General features: G+C 39.9%; 1 protein-coding gene across 1 annotated transcript in view; it reads right to left on the bottom strand.

Moving 5' to 3' along the window:
- LOC126473885 (uncharacterized protein C2orf42) overlaps positions 1-21,797 on the bottom strand; it is a gene marked incomplete in the record, with an annotated part of 222,134 nt that overhangs the window by 117,204 nt on the left and 83,133 nt on the right. The window contains 1 exon segment of the mRNA XM_050101223.1: positions 12,333-12,475. Within this exon segment, the coding sequence (XP_049957180.1) occupies positions 12,333-12,475 (143 nt within the window).

The raw sequence follows: 21,797 nt of genomic DNA, 5'->3' as shown, positions 1-21,797 counted from the left end.
TTTGTAGTGATATGAAATGGGATGATCACATAGGTTCAGTCACTGGGAACGCAGGTGGTAGATTTTTGTTTATTGGTAGAATGAAGTGGAAGCGCAACCCATTCTAGAATACTGCTCAAGTGTGTGCGACCCATACCAGGTAGGCCAAACAGGGGATACTGAACATTTACAGAGAAGGGCAGCACAAATGGTCACAGGTTTGTTTAATTCATGGGAGAGTATCAGAGAGATACTGAAGGAATAGAACTGGAAGACTCTTGAAGATAGATGTAAATTATCCCACGAAAGTCTATTAACAAAATTTGAAGAATCAGCTTTAAATGATTACTCTACAAATATACTACAACCCCTTACATATCGCTCACACAGGGATCGTGAGGACATGATTAGAATAATTACTGCATGCACAGAAGCATTTAACAATCACTCTTCCCATGCTCTATATGTGAACGGAACAGGAAAGAAAACCTAGTAACTGGCACAATGGGATGTATCTTCTAATTTGCTCCCCACTATAGTTTGCAAAGTATATATGTAGATGTAGATGTAGAGCGATCTGGCAGGAGGAATTACGAAAGTTGGTGCATTTAGACCAACCGCTGGTGATCCTCACTGAAATTTTCACATTAAGGAGAATGATACCTGAGAATTTACAGTGGAGGTTAATACACTGACCTACAGATTCTATGAAGAGTTTCTTGACTTTTAGAGGATTGATCAGGCATTGTGCCGTAAGCCAAGCTTACAATGAGCTTAATAATCAGCAAAACCATCGGAAAAATTACCATGAGAATAAAAATAACAGAAACTGAGGGAACAATCCACAGAAACAGAATAGTGACAGAAGTCATGATGACAATTGGAGAGGGAAAAGGGAAAAAAAGTGGCGATAATAGGAATCACAGGGGTCCAGGGGTAATATAATTACAGAATGAACCACGACTAATGAATTAAAATAGAACTGAATAACAGAGGGCAACAGAGACAGAATTTGGAAAACTGAAATTTGTTCCAACTGGAGTCTGCACTGGAACAAGACATAAAGTAAGAGACATAGGAACAAGAGACGGGATAGTGATTATATGTGTAATAGTTGGGTTTTTTGTAACAATAAAAGCAAAGAAGTAGGGAAGAGAGGATATGTAAATGGAGGCAGTTACGGAAATTAACAATTTGTTTGGAAGCTGATTTAAACAGCATTATAAAAAAATGCTTAAAGGAGAAATTTTTGCAGAGAAATAAAAAAGCAAAGGGAAGAAATTAATACTGACGGTCTATTTAATGAAGGAGACAACAGTGTTGTGAATCTAGAGGAAAATAATGTTGGTTTGGCATTTATGTTAAATAATGAGCCAGAATCAGCTATGGAGATTGGGCAACTGAATGTGTGTTGTGATGTTGAGAATGAGAAGGCAGTATGCAATAAAAATAATACTGTACTAAATGAAATGGAATCTATTTCAGTACAAGTAAATATAAATTGGGTAGAGGCAATACTGCCAGAATCTAGTGTTTGTGTGAAGTTAACTGTGGTCAGGCAGTTGAATCTGTATCATATGATGATTGTGATTTTTGTAATATAGAGAATATAGTTGTATTTTTATTTTTATGGTCTGGCAATCAGCATTCATGGTAATTTTGTAATACGGTGGGGGGGATTGCTGCAGATAATTATGTTTTTGCATTAGAAGCTGTGTGTAACACTATTAATCCTAGTGATGTAAATTCTGTTGCAAATAGTATAAATAAAGAAGTGGGACAGGCACCTTTATTTGCTGAACCTTGGGAGAATAAGGAGGAGTTTGATTTTGATTCTAGTTACTGGACAGTCAGGAACAAATGGGTTCAAAAGTGGACACCTGAGGATTAGTGAAATAGCACAGGATTTGAAGAGCACATTAAGAATGAGGAAATATTTGAATTTTCAGTCACAAGAGTAAGAATAAAAAGTGCTACTGGGAATTACAGTAAGCCAGTAAGGAGATACGTAGTTTTAGTTGTAAATTATTTAATCAAGCTTTTGTTGTCATGCCAAATCAGAGTGTAAATGTGGTATTGGATGGACTTTCTGAATAAATATGAGGCAAATATATATTATAAAGACAAGGTACTGAAAATAAATGCTGAAGGGTGCAGGAAGAAAAATCAGTTTAAGAATGCCTCGACTTTTCCAAGGCATGCTGACCACTGATGAAATGGGAAGTAGGCAGTGAAAAAAGGGACAGGTGCAGATGAATTAGAAATGTGTACCAATGTATATAGTAGATTATGGTTAGCTTATAGTTTGCTTTATTTTCCCTTTTTTTTACTTTTTTAACATTATTATGTATATGTGTTTGGTGTTAGAGATAAGATTTTTGGTGAAGCAATGAGAGTAAGGCCACATTATGCAAACAGTAGTTGATTGTAGCCAATGTGAAGGTGAAATGGTGTTATATATATAAGAATGAGTTGTTTTCTGTTTTAGGAAAAGATTTTGGGGGTCATGGATGTGTGCTACACTGTTGTCTTTGTATGGTGACATTCTAGTCATTTTGATAGATAGAACAATATGCCTATGTTATTATAATTTACAGAGGTTTTGGAGGGTTATTTTGCTGCAGGAATTTGTATATTTTGGGGGGATACATTCTTTATGAAATTGTCAACTGTAAGAATTTTGAATGGGTTAACTATATGAACTTTGTTTGAAAGTGGGTGTTGAAACAATGAACTACTAACCAAGAAGAGAATAAAGTGAGATACAATAAGCTGCAATTGCTGTACAGTAATTAGATGTGTTAATTTGAATAAGCAGAAGACTGGCAACAGCAAGCTTCGAGCTCCACACATTCTAAAGTAATGTGTGAATGAAACAAATCATATAAAACAAGTTTCATATGGTGTGTTGCCTTGGCTCCTATTTCCTGTTTTAATTTTATATGTTTCAGGCGAAACATATACCAATGCAAACATTCATATACAACATAGTTCTTATAGTGCAAGTAATGTGTTGAATGGAATGGCTAACACACTTAGCACAAAACAGAGGTTCAGAATAAGCAAAGCTAAGGTGTAACTGAATCTGAAAAAGAAGAAATTGCAAATAAGTAAAATATGTAGGTACAGAAGGATGTTAAAATTAATTGATTAATTGGGCAGATAAAGAATGAAATGAATATGTACTAGAAAGATTATGGAACACAGAACAAGGAACAGATTATTAGGTCACTTGTTACAGTACCAAGGAGTAGTTCACACAAAGGTGACAGAAGCAACAGCAGGGGGGAAATGGCAAAGACAAGTAAATATCAGAAATGTGTGTTGGATTGAGTACTATTACTATTATTTACTGATACACACACTTTTACATTAAACTGATAATGACAGCATATGAAACAAGTTATCAGCATGTTTACTACGCTCTCCAAAACAACAGACGTTGTTCAGAACGATGCCGACTGTAGTTGCAAAAGGTTGTAGTCTTAGGGCTTTTACAAAGTATTGTTTGCTTTGAAATCATTACTATCCAACATTAGCACTTGGAAGATGTGCAGAAATTCCCATTTCCTAAGTTTTTACTTCATCTCCCAGATCCTCATATTTAGCCATCTTCTCATCTAAGCTTGTTTGCAGAGTTGGATAAGCCAGTCATGACAAAAGTGACTTGCTCAGCTTTGCAGATCATTTTTGTATCAAATTGATTGCACTGGATCATTTTGTAAGTTATTATTATTATTATTATTATTATTATTATTACTGTATGAATCACAAGTACATCTGTGAATTAACAGTAGTCTAAATTACAAAATTATATGCAGATACAACTGGCCCAAAACATGTCTCTGTCTAGGGACATTCTAGTCTTTTGATAGATGGAACAATACACCTATGTTATTATAATGAACAGAGGTGAAGTATCTTCATAAAATAGAAAGAAACAACAGTGAAAGTGGAACTACGATGCTAAACAAAAGCTGATCTGTCTACCAGATGCTCAGTACTTACTCTACAACATTAGTAATTTTCTTTCTTACTTCTATTCCATTCACGATTTTCCAGCACCATAAATTACTTGTCATTTATGTAGTAGTGGTTTAAAAGAGGACCAAATGACAAGAACAGCACTGAAAACAATAGGAATGCTTTCTTGATTCTAACAATATTGCAGCAGTAGCCATTCCACTGTCACCCCTTTATACACAATTTACGGAAACCTACAACAGGTACTCTAGAAAATATGTTCGTCCCTTTACTATTCATGAATTGACACAAACTGTTCTCTTCAGAAGTTGTGGCAATGACTTATCAGTCATAGTTTCATGTAAGAGAGGCTATGTGGTGAAGAGGAAATTGTATGACTTGGTGTAGCTCTCTCAACCATTCCTGTCCAGTGGCATGGACAAATGGATCCTCAATGGCAGTAATACTAGACAAATGTTATACCATTGTATGGTTGATGCCTGAAGGTTTCGTCACCAGAAAAACTTTCTTCAGTACACCAGCCACTGATATTATTTCACTACCCATAAATAATTCTGATCTTCAAAATTCTGAGGAATGGTTGACATATCTGGAGGATTATAGCTCACAAAACTTTTGTCTTTTCTCTCTTTAGTGCTGCATTGGCAATTGATTCCTATTAATTATATGTATCAATCTTTCCTTCTCATCCAAGCTGGTAATTCTCCTCTGACCCATGGTTGTGGTTGAATTTTCCGAAATCTACCCTTTTCCTAGACCTCTCCAGTCATTTTCCTTCACCCTTCTTCCTTCCCCTTCAACCCTTCAGCCTGAAGAAGAGCCACTGGCTCCAGAAGCTTACCTCTCCTTTTATGTGTGTGTGTTCTGCTGCCAACTTGTGAGTAGATTTTTTATCTATCCAATTACATCTGAACTGCGGAGATGGGAACTTGCACTCCAACACATCCTTTCATCCCGCCATCCCCCTGGACTGAACCTACGTTAAACAACCTCACTCCCATTCACTCTTCAGTCTTCTCCTCTTTCCCTTTCCTCTTTAGCCATTCACGCATCTTTTCATCCTACGTAGTTGTGTTTATCTTTATACTATATACCTCTTTACTTCTGTATGCATCCTCTTTGGTTGAAGCTGGCACAGTACTTACAGTAGAATATCTTTGGCTTCCCTCTGACAACCATGCCTCCATCCTTGCCACCCTCCCTGTTTACATTTCCCTGTTGCTTCATAACCTGGGTTGTGAGTAACTGAATCCACTTTCCCTTCTTCCCTTTTTTCCCCTCTCTCCTCCCTGATGAAGGAACAAAGTTCCGAAAGCTAGGAATGTAAATTTTCAGCTCTGTTTTATGTGTATCTATCGGCTGTACTGAGCTGAGGTAAGTACTGGCCAGCCCCTCTATCTCTTTGTTAGTATTTGTTTCACAATTACATTATATTAATTACTAATGATGATCTGATCCCAAATTATGACAGCAGTCAAATCTTCTCATCATCACATAGTGTCTTTCTCTACTGTATGTTTGTGAAACATCACATTAACATCTTAGCTGTTTGGTGGATTCATTTTGAGATGTGTTATACCATACTAAATAACTTTCAAGTCAACTGACTCTGTCATTCAGAAGATACTATGTCTAGTGTAAGACTGACAGCAGCTGTCATGGTGGACATTATTTTGTATAAATATTCAGCCAGTGGATAACATAATGTTAAATGTTTACAAAAGCTCTCTAGCCATAGGAGCAAGCAAAAACTGTTCTCATTTCTTGACAAGTGGTACAGACCTACAGTTTGAAATTTTGATAGCTACATAACATTATGTACACATTGGTGATAACACAAAAAAGCCTGGTAACTCTTGATATGTTGTGCAGATGTAAAATGGCCATTTCTCAAGAGGGAATCTCAGTCCAAAAATGAATAGTTTGGCCACTGTCGAAGTTTGAGAGTGGTGGCATCTATGTGTCCTCAGATTATGTCAGCTATCTTAATTAGTTATGAAACCTACATGCCACCAGTGTAAGGTTGATTCACAGACTGAACACATAGCACTCCTGTGCATGTGCTGCATCTTCTTAAATCCATTATTGTAATTACAAGTGGGTTGTTGTGTACCAGTGCATTAATGTTGCTGATAGTTTTACAGCATGCACCAGTACACAAATTAAACTGACTGATATGTTGCTTACATAAGACAAAGTTAATGCCAACAGCAGAGTTGCTGCACAATAGTAGGCAGAGAGGTTTACCAACAGAGATACTGCCCATCATTTGACATTTTCAGCAACTGACAAAAGATCAGAAAAGTTGCAAGTTCATAGCATATATTTTTCTCTTTTAGTTTTTCTCAAAATTTTAGCATTTACGTACAGCAATGAACATTTCCGTGTCTGTTACATTTTGTTGTACGTAATGCAGTACTGTGGAATATTAAGAAATTTACAATATACATGATATCCTTATGAATACTGTATCAATTACTGTGACCTTGTGTCTAACATTAACTATCAAAAATAAATGCCCGCTATCCTCAGTCCTGAATGGTTGCCTCTGAAGAGAATGTTTAGAAGCACTTCAAAGTGGAACTGTCCCACGTGTGCTCTCCAAGAGGTAGAAGTGGTTGGGCACATTTCACTTATATCTGTGGAGTGTTGTCTGTGAACAAGGGTGACATCCAGTCCAGTCAACAGTTGTGGAGGGCTACACACAACAAGCACAGTTTGTGCAACAGCATTTATAGCACAGCATATTCCAGTAACAATTCCTGATGGCATATAAGTAGCACCATCTGGATGTCACAAAAACAAATCAATGGTTGGTAAAGGGGGACCAATATCATGGCCACCAGATCTTACACATCTTGACCATTTTCTACAAACTACAGTGTAGGCTACTCTAGTAGTATCAGGCGATGATCTCATTGCATAGATAAATGTGAAATGAAGTCTGTTTAATTCAATACAAGCCAACCACCTAATATACTACAGATATCTCTCATCATCTTGTTATCACAAACTTAGAATCATGACTACACATAAGTATACACACATAATGCATCGAACCAGGAACATTCTGGTCTAATTGTTTTTTATTGAAAGTTAATTTATTCATGAGATATCAGGATTTGAAGATAATATAATACCATTAATATACAAAAATACATTATTCAAAACTGAAACATAAGAAAAACAGCCTAGTTAACTTTGTGGACAAATTGTTAACTATTCTGAGAAACCCCCTCCACGAATCCTGGACCTTGCCGTTGGTGGGAAGGCTTGCATGCCTCAATGATACAGATAGCCGTACCACAGGTGCAACCACAATGGATGGGTATCTGTTGAGAGGCCAGACAAACGTGTGGTTCCTGAAGAGGGGCAGCAGCCTTTTATGTAGTTGCAGAGGCAACAGTCTGGATGATTGACTGATATGGCCTTGTGACACTAACCAAAATGGCCTTGCTGTGTTGGTGCTGCAAACGACTGAAAGCAAGGGGAAACTAAAACCGTAATTTTTCACAAGGGCATGCAGCTTTACTGTATGGTTAAATGATGATGGCGTCCTCTTGGGTAAAATATTCCGGAGGTAAAATAGTCCCCCATTCGGATCTCCAGGCAGGGTCTACTGAGGAGGACGTTGTTATCAGGAGAAAGAAAACTGGCGTTCTACGGGTCGGAGCATGGAATGTCAAATCTCTTAATCGGGCAGGTAGATTAGAAAATTTAAAAAGGGAAATTGATAGGTTGAAGTTAGATATAGTGGGAATTAGTGAAGTTCGGTGGCAGGAGGAACAAGACTTTTGGTCAGGTGAATACAGGGTTACAAATACAAAATCAAATAGGGGTAATGCAGGAGTAGGCTTAATAATGAATAAAACAATAAAAATGTGGGTAAGCTACTACAAACACCATAGTGAATGCATTATTGTGGCCATGATAGATACGAAGCCCACACCTACCACAGTAGTACAAGTTAATATGCCAACTAGCTCCACAGATGACGAAGAGATTGATGAAATGTATGATGAGATAAAAGAAATTATTCAGATAGTGAGGGGAGACAAAAATTTAATAGTCATGGGTGACTGGAATTTGATAGTAGGAAAGGGAATAGAAGGAAACATAGTATGTGAATTTGGAATGGGGGTAAGGAATGAAAGAGGAAGCCGCCTGGTAGAATTTTGCACGGAGCATAATTTAATCATAGCTGACACTTGGTTCAAGAATCACAAGAGAAGGTTGCATACATGGAAGAAGCCTGGAGATACTGACAGGTTTCAGGTAGATTATATAATGGTAAGACAGAGATTTAGGAACCAGGTTTTAAATTGTAAGACATTTCCAGGGGCAGATGTGGACTCTGACCACAATCTATTGGTTATGACCTGTAGATTAAAACTGAAGAAACTGCAAAATGGTGGGAATTTAAGGAGATGGGACCTGGATAAACTGAAAGAACCAGAGATCGTACAGAGTTTCAGGGAGAGCATAAGGGAACAATTGACAGGAATGGGGGAAAGAAATACAGTAGAAGAAGAATGGGTAGCTTTGAGAGATGAAATAGAGAAGGCAGCAGAGGATCAAGTAGGTAAAAACACAAGGGCTAGTAGAAATCCTTGGGCAACAGAAGAGATACTGAATTTAATTGATGAAAGGAGAAAATATAAAAATGCAGTAAATGAAGCAGGCAAAAAGGAATACAAACGTCTCAAAAATGAGATCGACAGGAAGTGCAAAATGGCTAAGCAGGGATGGCTAGAGGACAAATGTAAGAATGTAGAGGCGTATATCTCTAGGGGTAAGATAGATACTGCCTACAGGAAAATTAAAGAGACCTTTGGAGAAAAGAGAACCACTTGCATGAATATCAAAACCTCAGATGGAAACCGAAATATGGTATCCCAGCTGAGACACTAGTTGAAATACAGTATCCCGGCTGAGACACAAAGTTGAAATATGCTCACTATTTTTATTTACTTAAATTTGGCATATTTCGTGACAGTACCTTTTCCGTTAAATGTTTACAAGGCGATATTTGTCTTGGCTTCAGTTGTCTAGTGGAAGTATGATTCCACAATGCAGTTCTGTCGGCTGCAGAAATGACCTGGTTCAATGCGTTTGCCTCATTTTTGGTGCTTCAAATACCATTTATTCGAATGTGGTTTCTTCTTAAAGTTTGTATAGAACAAGTAGTAACATAATTCTTTTTTTTTCCCACAAACAAATTATTTATGACGGCGACCTGCACATTGTTCTACCGTCAACACACACCAAGAGTTAACTGCTGACTGACTACAGTCAAAGACGACTCTAGCGTCAAAGACATTTTACACAACACACAAGCTTCCACTTGTAATCAGTCTCTTTGCTATTCTTCGACACATTTACTAATAGTAATCAATATGCTTTCACTCTGAAAAATATAAGTAAATTAGCATATAATAAGGCAAATTACAATAAAAAAAATTCTGACAAAAATATAAGAAAACATTTACAATTTGGTATCGACAAATCCGGTAGAAAATAACACATCTCCCAGATCCATTACAAAACCCAGTTCTAAGCAAAGAAGGGAAAGCAGAAAGGTGGAAGAAGTATATAGAGGGTCTATACAAGGGCAATATTCTTGAGTACAATATTATGGAAATGGAAGAGGATGTAGACGAAGATGGAATGGGAGATATGACACTGCGTGAAGAGTTTGACAGAGCACTGAAAGACCTAAGTCGAAACAAGGCCCCAGGAGTAGACAATATTCCATTAGAACTACTGATAGCCTTGGGAGAGCCAGCCCTGACAAAAAACTACCATCTGGTGAGCAAGATGTATGAGACAGGTGAAATACCCTCAGACTTCAAGAAGAATATAATAATACCAATCCCAAAGAAAGCAGGGATTGACAGATCTGAAAATTACCGAACTATCAGTTTAATAAGCCTCGGCTGCATAATACTAACACGAATTCTTTACAGACGAATGGAAAAACTAGTACAAGACGACCTCGGGGAAGATCAGTTTGAATTCCGTAGAATTGTTGGAACACGCAAGGCAATACTGACCCTACGACTTACCTTAGAAAATAGATTAAGGAAAGGCAAATCTATGTTTCCAGCATTTGTGGACTTGGAGAAAGCTTTTGACAATGTTGACTGGAATACTCTCTTTCAAATTCTGAAGGTGGCAGGGGTAAAATAAAGGGAGCGAAAGGCCATTCACAATCTGTACAGGAACCAGGTGGCAGTTATAACAGTCGAGGGGCATGAAAGGGAAGCAGTGGTTGGGAAGGGAGCGGGACAGGGTTGTAGCTTCTCCCCAAGGTTATTCAATCTGTATATTGAGCAAGCAGTAAAGGCAACAAAAGAAAAATTCGGAGTAGGAATTAAAATCCATGGAGAAGAAATAAAAACTTTGAGGTTTGCCGATGATATTGTAATTCTGTCAGAGACAACAAAGGACCTGGAAGAGCAGCTGAACGGAATGGACAGTGTCTTGAAAGGAGGATATAAGATGAACATCAAAAAAAGAAAAACAAGGATAATGGAATGTAGTCAAATTAAACTGGGTGATGCTGAGGGTATTAGATTAGGAAATGAGACGCTTAAAGTAGTAAATGAGTTTTGCTATTTGGGGAGCAAAATAACTAATGATGGTCGAAGTAGAGAGGATTTAAATGTAGACTGGCAATGGCAACGAAAGCGTTTCTGAAGAAGAGAAATGTGTTAACATCGAGTATAGGTTTAAGTGTCAGGAAGTCTTTTCTGAAAGTATTGTATGGAGTGTAGCCATGTATGGAAGTGAAACGTGGACGATAAATAGTTTAGACAAAAAGAGAAGAGAAGCTTTCGAAATGTGGTGCTACAGAAGGATGCTGAAGATTAGGTGGGTAGATCACATAACTAATGAGGAGGTACTGAATAGAATTGGGGAGAAGAGAAATTTGTGGCACAACTTGACCTAGAAGAAGGGATCGGTTGCTAGGACATATTCTGAGGCATCAAGGGATCACCAATTCAGTATTGGAGGGCGGTGTGGAGGGTAAAAATCGTAGAGGGAGATCAAGCGAGGAATACACTAAACAAATTCAGAAGGATGTAGGTTGCAGTAGGTACTGGGAGATGAAGAACCTTGAAGAGGATAGAGTAGCATGGAGAGCTTCACCATACCAGTCTCTGGACTGAAGACCACCACAACAACGACAACATCATTCTGAGAAAGTGATTTGTTTAGCTTATGTGTCCATACTGCATAAGTTATTAATTAATTAAGACAACATTTTAAGACGAGAATAATTTTTATACCGTGTAATATTTCAAAATTCTGTTCTGATAATACTGAAGTCTGAAATTTGCCAAAGACGGCAAAGTTCTTAGAGTTCCCATATTTTGATTTTTATAGGACATACTCAAATTTTAAACTTTTGTTACATAAATTATAAATGGTTACCCTCTTTGAAGCCAGGTAGCTTTTAACTAAACATGAAGGTTCATTACAATACCAAAAAGTAGTGCCTTGTACACACACACACACACACACACACACACACACACACACACACACAAACAATTTAACACAAACATAAAATCGAGAGAGGTCACACAATGTTTTACATGCTTCAAATTAAATTCTGAAGTCACACCCTTGCTCGTTTCACCATGGGTGTCAGTCTCTACAATGCCGTTGAACATTCCGCGAACAAGTTGATCAAAATTTTGAACCACTTTCATTACGTGCTCAATCAATCAGTTTTACTGGGGTAAGAGGTGTTCTAATTTTAACACATGTAGATAACCTACACTTAAAACAAAACCTGATTTTTCTGTTGTCTTGTTTAAACTGTGAAAACGTCACTAAACAGTTAAGTGCAGTGAGTGGGTAAACGGAGTGGACAGCAGAGATACTAAGTCATTATGAAAGGGCTACACGCCAAGTTTGTGGAAGACTGAATATTTTCCTTACTCAGAGGTATAGTAACTGCCGGTTCACGCCCGTTCACATTTATCTAGTTTTGACCACGTTAAATTTGCTATGTCTGATTGCAGATTAACAGAGTTCATAGAAGTTCATGAGCTATAATTTTCTCTCTCAAATATTCAACTTTCTTTGGAAAGTGTGATGAAGCATCAGATCTCAGCTTTTATACAAACATAGTTACAAGTAATGGACTCTGCAGAACTGTACAAACTAATACAACCTTTCATAATGTCTCAAATAAAGTGTAATAAATACAAATATTTGCATCATCAATCTATATGGTAATATAACTACTATTTCTCAAGGAAATACACGTGTATTGCTGGAGAGTTGAAGTTGCTGTTGAGTTGAAGAAAATCAATTTTATTTATTTATTTATTTATTTGAGTAATTGAGGGACAAACCTCTGCCAGAGTGTCATCAGAAACTGGTATACTGGAAGCATCCAAGAGAGTGGCATCATTTCTTAGCACTTGTACTTCCACTTCACAAGGTACCCCACTGGCCAAGATTGTAACCATCTGATTGTTACAGTCTTCATCTGAACCTAGAACCATAAATAATTATTCTATCTTCCCAATGATACAAACAGTTATATCTCTTTTTTATAATTATTTTTAATTGTACATCTCACAAAAGTAAACATAAATTTCTCATGCATTAACTGAGGTCTATACAAAAATTATTGCTAAATTGATTTCTTTACAAGACTACATCTTCATTCAAACAATGCAATTAATAACTTCAAATTTTCTGAAAAAAAAGGGTAGTACTGCATTAGAATGATATGTAAAAGCTATAAAATACAGAAATATTTTAAAAAACATTTTGCAATGCATTTAAATAACAGCAAAAATTTGGAACATGTAAAGACTATGTCTCCTTTCTTTTCTAATCTGATATCCCGAAACAGAATCACATAATCCATTCTCAAATGCATGTTCACTGATTTAAGACTTGATAATTTCAAAATTCACTACACAAGTATTTGATAATATTGAATGTGATTCACATATACCCTGGTAAACAAGACAAACAAGCTCAGTTCTCCAAATTCTTTTGCCATAAAGTTATGATACATAACATCAAAATTCCAGGGCAGGCAATGTTTAGCAGGCAACAGTGATTCGAATTTCATGCCCAGCCAGAGAGTTGATATGGAGGAAAGATCAGAGGCACTAAGGTTTCATACTACATCTACATCTACAGCCATACTCCGCAAGCCAGCTGACGGTGTGTGGCGGAGGGTACCTTGAGTACCTCTATCGGTTCTCCCTTCTATTCTAATCTCGTATTGTTCGTGGAAAGAAGGATTGTTGGTATGCCTTTGTGTGGGCTCTAATCTCTCTGATTTTATCCTCATGGCCTCTTCACGAGATATACGTAGGAGAGAGCAATATACTGCTCGACTCCTCGGTGAAAGTATGTTGTCAAAACTTCAACAAAAGCCCGTACCGAGCTACTGAGCATCTCTCCTGCAGAGATCCGAAATGTGAAATAATTTGGGTGAAGGTCACGGTTAAAGCAGGCTCAGACATGGTAATTGGATGTCTCTATAGGTCCCCTGGCTCAGCAGCTGTTGTGGCTGAGCACCTGAAGGATAATTTGGGAAATATTTCGAGTAGATTTCCCCACACCATGTTATAGTTCTGGGTGGAGATTTTAATTTGCCGGATATAGACCCGGAAACTCAAACGTTCATAACGGGTGGCAGGGACAATGAATCCAGCGAAATTTTTTTTTTAAGTGCTTTATCTGAAAACTACCTTGAGCAGTTAAACAGAGAACCGACTCGTGGCAATAACATATTAGACCTTCTGGCGACAAACAGACCCGAACTATTTGAAACAGTTAACGCATAACAGGGAATCAGCGATCATAAAGCAGTTACTGCATCAATGACTTCAGCTGTAAATAGAAATATTAAAAAAGGTAGGAAGATTTTTCTGTTTAGCAAAAGTGACAAAAGCAGATTTCAGAGTACTTGATGGCTCAACACAAAAGTTTTGTCTCAAGTACAGATAGTGTTGAGGATCAGTGGACAAAGTTCAAAACCATCATACAATATGCATTAGATGAGTATGTGCCAAGCAAGATCATAAGAGATGGAAAAGAGCCACCGTGGTACAGCAACCAAGTTAGAAAACTGCTGCAAAAGCAAAGGGAACTTCACAGCAAACATGAACATAGCCAAAGCCTTGCAGACAAACAAAAATTATGCAAAGCGAAATGTAGTGTGAGGAGGGCTATGCGAGAGGCGTTCAATGAATTCAAAAGTAAAGTTCTATGTACTGACGTGGCAGAAAATCCTAAGAAATTTTGGTCTTATGTCGAAGCGGTAGGTGGATCAAAACAAAATGCCCAGACACTCTATGACCAAAATGGTACTGGAACAGAGGATGACAGACTAAAGGTCGAAATACTAAATGTTTTTTTCCAAAGCTGTTTCACAGAGGAAGACTGCACTGTAGTTCCTGCTCTAGATTGTCGCATAGATGACAAAATGGTAGATATCGAAACAATTAAAATCGCTCAAAAGAGGAAAGGGCGCTGGACCTGAAGGGATACCAGTTCGATTCTACCACAGCATACTGGGTATCATATTAAGTTTCACCTGATGACTGATGACAAGCCCCCTTTTTGCTACCTTTTTCCCACTTGAACCTTCTTTTTAAGATGGCACAGCAGGTGAGAAGTTGGACACTGTCCCTTAGTAACTGCAATTACTAGATCCATACAGGCCCATCATGCAGCACACACACACACACACACACACACACACACACACACACACACACACACACTTACTTTCGTGCTTGCAGTGTGGTTCAGATGAAGAGTTTGACAGCAACATAGTGATAATTTTCTCCTTGTTATCCTCGGAGGTACATATAGGCTAATGGCCTCCATAATTTTTTTATACCTCTCACTTCTTCCTGTTCTATTTTTGTATTCGAGATGCCACAAGTTATACAGTGCCTTATCTGTCTCCTACATTTCTATCAGTTTTGTTGTAGATGTGATGCACCACATAAATTTTGAAGCCACGTTGATAAACATTAAATGTCAGACAGCAGCAACAATGTTAGCGCTCCAAGTGGTTACATTTCTCCATGCAGTAAACGGAAGATATATGTTTTCTTTGATCAAATCTAAGACGAGGCACTACATTCAATCAAAGACAATTTGATCAAGGTCTAACTTTGACAACAAAGTTCCATATTACACAATCAAATCATATTTGACAAAGAAATCCAAATGATGATATCTTATCATTAGCCACAGACAAATCTGAATGCTATGTACTAATTCCACCCTCACACTGCACTTATGTAATGAAGCTTCTCCACTTTGCATATTAGGGAATAGGCAGAATGAAGGTAACAGTGCAATGTCATGTGTGAAGTGTTGACACCACCATAGAACATATGGCTCAGAAATGCCAGCCTGCACCCACCATCAATCAGCACTGGCACAGCATTTCAACCCTTGGCCATTTTACGACTACCCCCAGCAAAGAATATATATAGTGATTTCATTGGAACATTCCAAAAAGCAGTGTAGCTGCTGGTTGTCAACACCCTCTCTAACTTTCCATATGTGGCACATATACAGGGTGTTACAAAAAGGTATGGCCAAACTTTCAGGAAACATTCCTCACACACAAATAAAGAAAAGATGTTATGTGGACACGTGTCCAGAAACGCATAATTTCCATGTTAGAGCTCATTTTAGTTTTGTCAGTATGTACTGTACTTCGTCGATTCACCGCCAGTTGGCCCAATTGAAGGAAGGTAATGTTGACTTCAGTGCTTGTGTTGACATGCGACTCATTGCTCTACAGTACTAGCATCAAGCACATCAGTACTTAGCATCAACAGGTTAGTGTTCATCACGAACATGGTTTTGCAGTCAGTGCAATGTTTACAAATGTGGAGTTGGCAGATGCCCATTTGATGTATGGATTAGCACGGGGCAATAGCCGTGGCGGTACTTTGTATCGAGACAGATTTCCAGAACGAAGGTGTCCTGACAATAAGACGTTCGAAGCAATTGATCGGTGTCTTAGGGAGCACAGAACATTCCAGCCTATGACTCGCAACCGGGGAAGACCTAGAACGACAAGGATACCTGCAATGGATGAGGCAATTCTTCGTGCAGTTGACGATAACCCTAATATCAGCATCAGAGAAGTTGCTGCTGTACAAGATAACGTTGACATCACTGAATGGAGAGTGCTACGGGAGAACCAGTTGTTTCTGTACCAAGTACAGCGTGTGCAGGCACTGTCAGCAGCTGATTGACCTCCACGGGTACACTTCTGCGAATGGTTCATCCAACAATGTGTCAATCCTCATTTCAGTGCAAATGTTCTCTTTACGGATGAGGCTTCATTCCAACGTGATCAAATTGTAAATTTTCACAATCAACATGTGTGGGCTGACGAGAATCCGCACGCAATTGTGCAATCACGTCATCAACACAGATTTTCTGTGAACGTCTGGGAAGGCATTGTTGGTGATGTCTTGATTGGGCCCCATGTTCTTCACCTACGCTCAATGGAGCACGTTATCATGATTTCATACGGGAATTCTACCTGTGCTGCTAGAACATGTGCCTTTACAAGTACGACACAACATGTGGTTCATGCACGATGGAGCTCCTGCACATTTCAGTCGAAGTGTTCGTACGCTTCTCAACAACAGACTCGGTGACCGATGGATTGGTAGAGGCGGACCAATTCCATGGCCTCCACGCTCTCCTGACCTCAACCCTCTTGACTTTCATTTACAGGGGCATTTGAAAGCTCTTGTCTACGCAACCCCAGTACCAAATGTAGAGACTCTTCGTGCTCGTATCGTGGACGGCTGTGATACAATGCGCCATTCTCCAGGGATGCATCAGCGCATCAGGGATTCCATGCGACAGAGGGTGGATGCATGTATCCTTGCTAACGGAGGACATTTTGAACATTTCCTGTAACAAAGTGTTTGAAGTCTCACTGGTACGTTCTGTTGCTGTGTGTTTCCATTCCATGATTAATGTGATTTGAAGAGAAGTAATAAAATGAACTCTAACATGGAAAGTAAGCATTTCCGGACACATGTCCACATAACATATTTTCTTTCTTTGTGTGTGAGGAATGTTTCCTGAAAGTTTGGCCGTACCTTTTTGTAACACCCTGTATAGGGGATAGGCAAAATAATGTGAACACCAGTACTTACTTGGGAATGGTTTATTAATAAGGGGCTGGACCCCCATTTGCCCATAATACAGCTGTGATTCTTCTTGGAACACTGGCATATAATGATTATATAGTCTCTAGTGGAATGATATGCCACACTTTGATCAGAACCTCTTCTAATCCTGTAGTGACTAGGGATGCGGAAATCTGCTCCAGAGTCTGTGCTCCAATACCGCCTGTAAGAGTTCGATAATGTTCAAGTCCGCGGACTGTGTTCGCCAGGGAAGATGCTGCAGCTCAGTTGTGTGCTGCTCATACTACGATTGTGCTGTTCTGATTGCCTGAATGAGTGCATCATTGTTGGGGAACAACATTTGAATCGTGGGGTGCACCTGATCACCTACAATGTTCACATAATCATTGGCTTTAACATGGCCTTTGAGGGTAATGAAGGGACCAGCAGAATACCATAATATGGCTGCAGACATCATCACACTTCCACCTCCATGCCTAACTGTTGGAATCAAACAATAAAGATTGTAGGCTTCTTTTGACATTCTCCAGACTTAAACCCAGCCCAATGTTGGAAATAACAAAAACGTTGACTCATCAGACCATATGATGTGTTTCCACTGATCAGCTGTCCAGGATTTATGCTCCTGATACCATGTTTTACTTTTCTTTGCGTTTGTTATCATCACTAATGGTTTCGGTATAGCAGCTCATCCATGAATATTCGCTTTATGGAGCTCTCAGCGGACAGTGTTGGTAGATACGGAGTAAAGATGGTTATTGAGCTCTGCAGTCACTTTAGCCACTGTATTTTATGTTGTTTTGACACAATTTATGATAGCGTACGATGGTCTCTGTCATTTAGTTTTGATTTGCACCCACTATTATGTTTACACAATAATGTCTTTCCACATTTTGTGTAGGCTGACATGACTGTTGAATTAGTTGCTCTTGAAACATTCAATAATTTGCCTGTTTTGGTTACTGATGCTCCAGCTAATCGAGTCCCCACAGTCTGCCTTCTTTTGAACTCTGTTAGGTCTTTCCTTGCACATCGACCTCAGCTCTGAATGCAAATGCAAAGCGTGCACTACTCATAAACGACCTGCACTGATGCCTAGTCCGTACTTAACATGCACAGTCCAGCACAACACATGCCTTACATGCATTGTTGAGCATCAAACACAACCATTCCATTACTATTACTGTTCACATGATTTTGTCTCTGACCTGTAGCTACCACTACCACCAACACCAACAACACCACCACTACCATCACCACCAACCACCAGCAACTAACATCCATGCCTTCTTTCTCATATTTGCAATAGAGCCCTCCATCCTGGTTTCTGACAACAGCCTTCAATTTACAGCCTCTATATTTCAGGATATTTGTGAACACAACTGTATTGAAGACCTGACCATCACCTCTTTCCATTTCAGTACCCAGTCCAGAAATTGACCTTCAGAATGCAGATGTGCAATATAATGATGACAGCTGACTCCAGGGTCATACTCACCAGCTTCCTCGCAACCTACCTGTCTGCCCCATAAATAGACGTAATCTGTCTGAAATTTTACACAGGTGCTAATGATGCACCCTTTTTTGACACATGTTCCCAACTCAGCTGGCCCACTGGCCTTGCACCTAGTCTTATTACCACACACACTCCCATGTACCGGCTAATAGGGAGTGGTAAATGTTTGAGGTTGAAACTGACCAGGATCACAAGGTCATCCAGTGCAATCAGCTCCAGCTACAGTGAAATGTAATGCCCCATCCCCCTTAACAATCAACTGGACATGATTCGCACAACCGTGTCTGTAGCTAGCATGCCCAACAGCCTGCCTGTCACTACTACAACCTCTGCTATTGTTTTAGGCACCAACAAGGGGTCAACAATGATGAACAATGGGAGCTGGTGGGGGTGGAACCGCTCCCATGCCCTATGGCACTTCCAGCTCTCATCAACATCACAGAAGCCCTCACCAAGCAGCCAATGGCGGCTGAGCATTCTTGGACTGGTGTGCCCATGGAGAACAAGCTGTTGTCCTCCTCTGAACTGCAGCTAGCATCCACTCCCCTGTATGCAGGACAGGTGGTGATCCAAAACAGTAGTCAGCCAGCAATTCCACAGACAGTGCCGATACCTGACATGTTAATCATGATGAAATACCACGAGAGTATTCAGCGGAAATTCCAGCAACTCAGACCCCCTTCCCTAAACAAAAATTGGAGAGAAGCCACAAGAATAAAAACAAGCAGCTTTTGTCCCATATTACTCCCGCTGATATAATTATCTTATACTTTCATATTGATCACCCTCCCTGCATCATATCCAGTATTTTTGCATGTTAACTCGCGCACCTTTCTAGCTCCACATGATCTTGTATCTCATCCTACGAACGCTCCCCCACCCCCACACACACACTTTCTCCATTCTATCCCAGTTTGCACCCACTAATTCCACCTCATCCAGTCACATCTGCTGTCCCCCTTCTTCACACTTATCCACCCTCAGACCAGCTACCCACAGTAATATATACTATTTTTCTTATCCTTGTGACTTCTCGCCAATTTTAGTGAGTTTTCGCATTTCACTATCATCGACTCCCTCAGATTTGATCTTGTTTCCCACTTTTGCATCCTTTTTGTGACTTTTCATAGGTATTTGGGTGTATTATTGTGAAATTTTTCTGGTGTAATTCTACAGTATTTACGCAATTTTTCGCATTTTTCCACCACCATAGATCCTTGCTCCTTCCATCTGCATCAGTACAAAAAACTTTCCTTATTCCTAGCAGATCCCTGTCCCACATGCTGCTCCTGCATTGTTGCTTGGCTCATGGAATCACCCCTAATGACCTTACCATCAAATTACCCATCTCTGGCTGCCACCCCTCCTTCCACAATGGCCTCCACCTGTTCAGATTCTGCCAATCCTTAGCCCTCGCCAACATAGTCCTGCAAAACCATATCAACCTAGCCCAAACCTCCTTGCTGTACCTTCTCTCCATCTGTAAAATTCTCCTGCTATGCAATCTCAAATTCCTGGAACCCATAACACACATTGAAACTCTTGCCCTGCAGGAACTTGAGCAACATGCACAACACCTCCAAAAAAAGCTCTCCATCCTGCTCACTTCCTACTCCTTAAGAGTACCACCGTCCACCACCTTTACAACAACCTCCAAGCCTCCCCCATGTCCCCTCATAGCTGACAAACCCTGTTTCACAGACCTACTACACTTACCTCACCCTACAAAACTCCCTCCCAGCACCACAGAGAATCCAGAACCTAAACAGACTCCCAACATAGTCATGAACCTTTCCTCCAGAAGACTTAGCCCCACAGAAATATTGGTCCTTTCCAAAGGCCTCACCTTTTGCCCCACTCCCAAATTCAACCATGCAGGACTTGTTAAAGACCTTCTCTCCTCCTCCCGGCCCCTACAGTGGAAACACTTTTTTGCCACCAACCCTACCAACCAGACTCAATCTAAGACCAATATTGAACCTTACCTAACTCAGTTCACTCCTCCATCCAACTGTCATTCCCCTCACTGCCCCCAAATCAGCCCCTGTTAACTTTCCAGAATTTCTTAACCTCCAACCTTGCCTCACCATCATTCCCCAAATCCCTCAACATGCAAACTAGCCTTACATCCACAGAAAGAACTGCAGTCCACCATCTAAAAACTGATCCCGAGCTCATAATCCTACCTGCAGACATAGACTCCACCGTTGTTTTGAACCACAAGGATTACCTGGGGGGAATGACTCTGCCAGCTGTCAGATATTTCCACCTAAAAACCTTGCTATGATGACCCATTCCAGCAATCCAGCAGGATCTCCAGATATCCAGTCACTACTCAAATCCTTAGGCACATCCCAGAACCTCTCCCTGGAGTCTATCTCTCTACTCACTCCGACCACTCTCGACACTCCTACCTTCTACATGCTTCCTAAAGTCCATAAACCCAACCACCCAGGACACTCCATTGTGGCCAGTTACTGTGCCCCCCCCCCCCCCCCCGAGAGAATCTCTGCACTCGTATACCAACACCTTCAACCTATTGCCCGGAACCTACTCTCTTATATAAAAGGTGCCAACCATTTTCTCCACAGACTCTCCACAATTCCTGCCCTTTACCACACGTGCTCTGCTCGTCACTATTGATGCCACCTCCCTGTACACTAACATTCCTAATACCCATGGCCTTACCGCTGTTAAACACTACCTTTCTCAACATCCAACAGATTCCAAACCAACAACCTCCTGTCTAGTCGCCATGACCACCTATATCCTCACCCACAATTACTTCTCCTTTGAAGGTATTACCTACAAACAAATCTGGGTTAGGCTATAGGCACCATCCTATGCCAAACTACTCATGGGCCATCTATAGGAATCCTTCCTAAAAACCCAGAATCCTAAACCGCTCACCTGGTTCAGATTCATTGATGACATCTTTGCTATCTGAATCAAAGGTGAGGACACCCTATCCACATTCCTCCAGAACCTCAACAACTTCTCCCCCATTTGATTCATCTGGTCCTACTCAACCCAACAAGCCACCTTCCTAGATGTTGACGAGCACCTCAAAGATGGCTAGATCAGTACCTCCCTCCATATCAAACCTATTAACCACCAGCAATACCTCCACTTCA

This window comes from Schistocerca serialis, chromosome 4 (assembly GCF_023864345.2).
Source record: "Schistocerca serialis cubense isolate TAMUIC-IGC-003099 chromosome 4, iqSchSeri2.2, whole genome shotgun sequence".
NCBI classification, from domain to species: domain Eukaryota; kingdom Metazoa; phylum Arthropoda; class Insecta; order Orthoptera; family Acrididae; genus Schistocerca; species Schistocerca serialis.
This window is presented reverse-complemented; position numbering and strand designations above follow the sequence as displayed.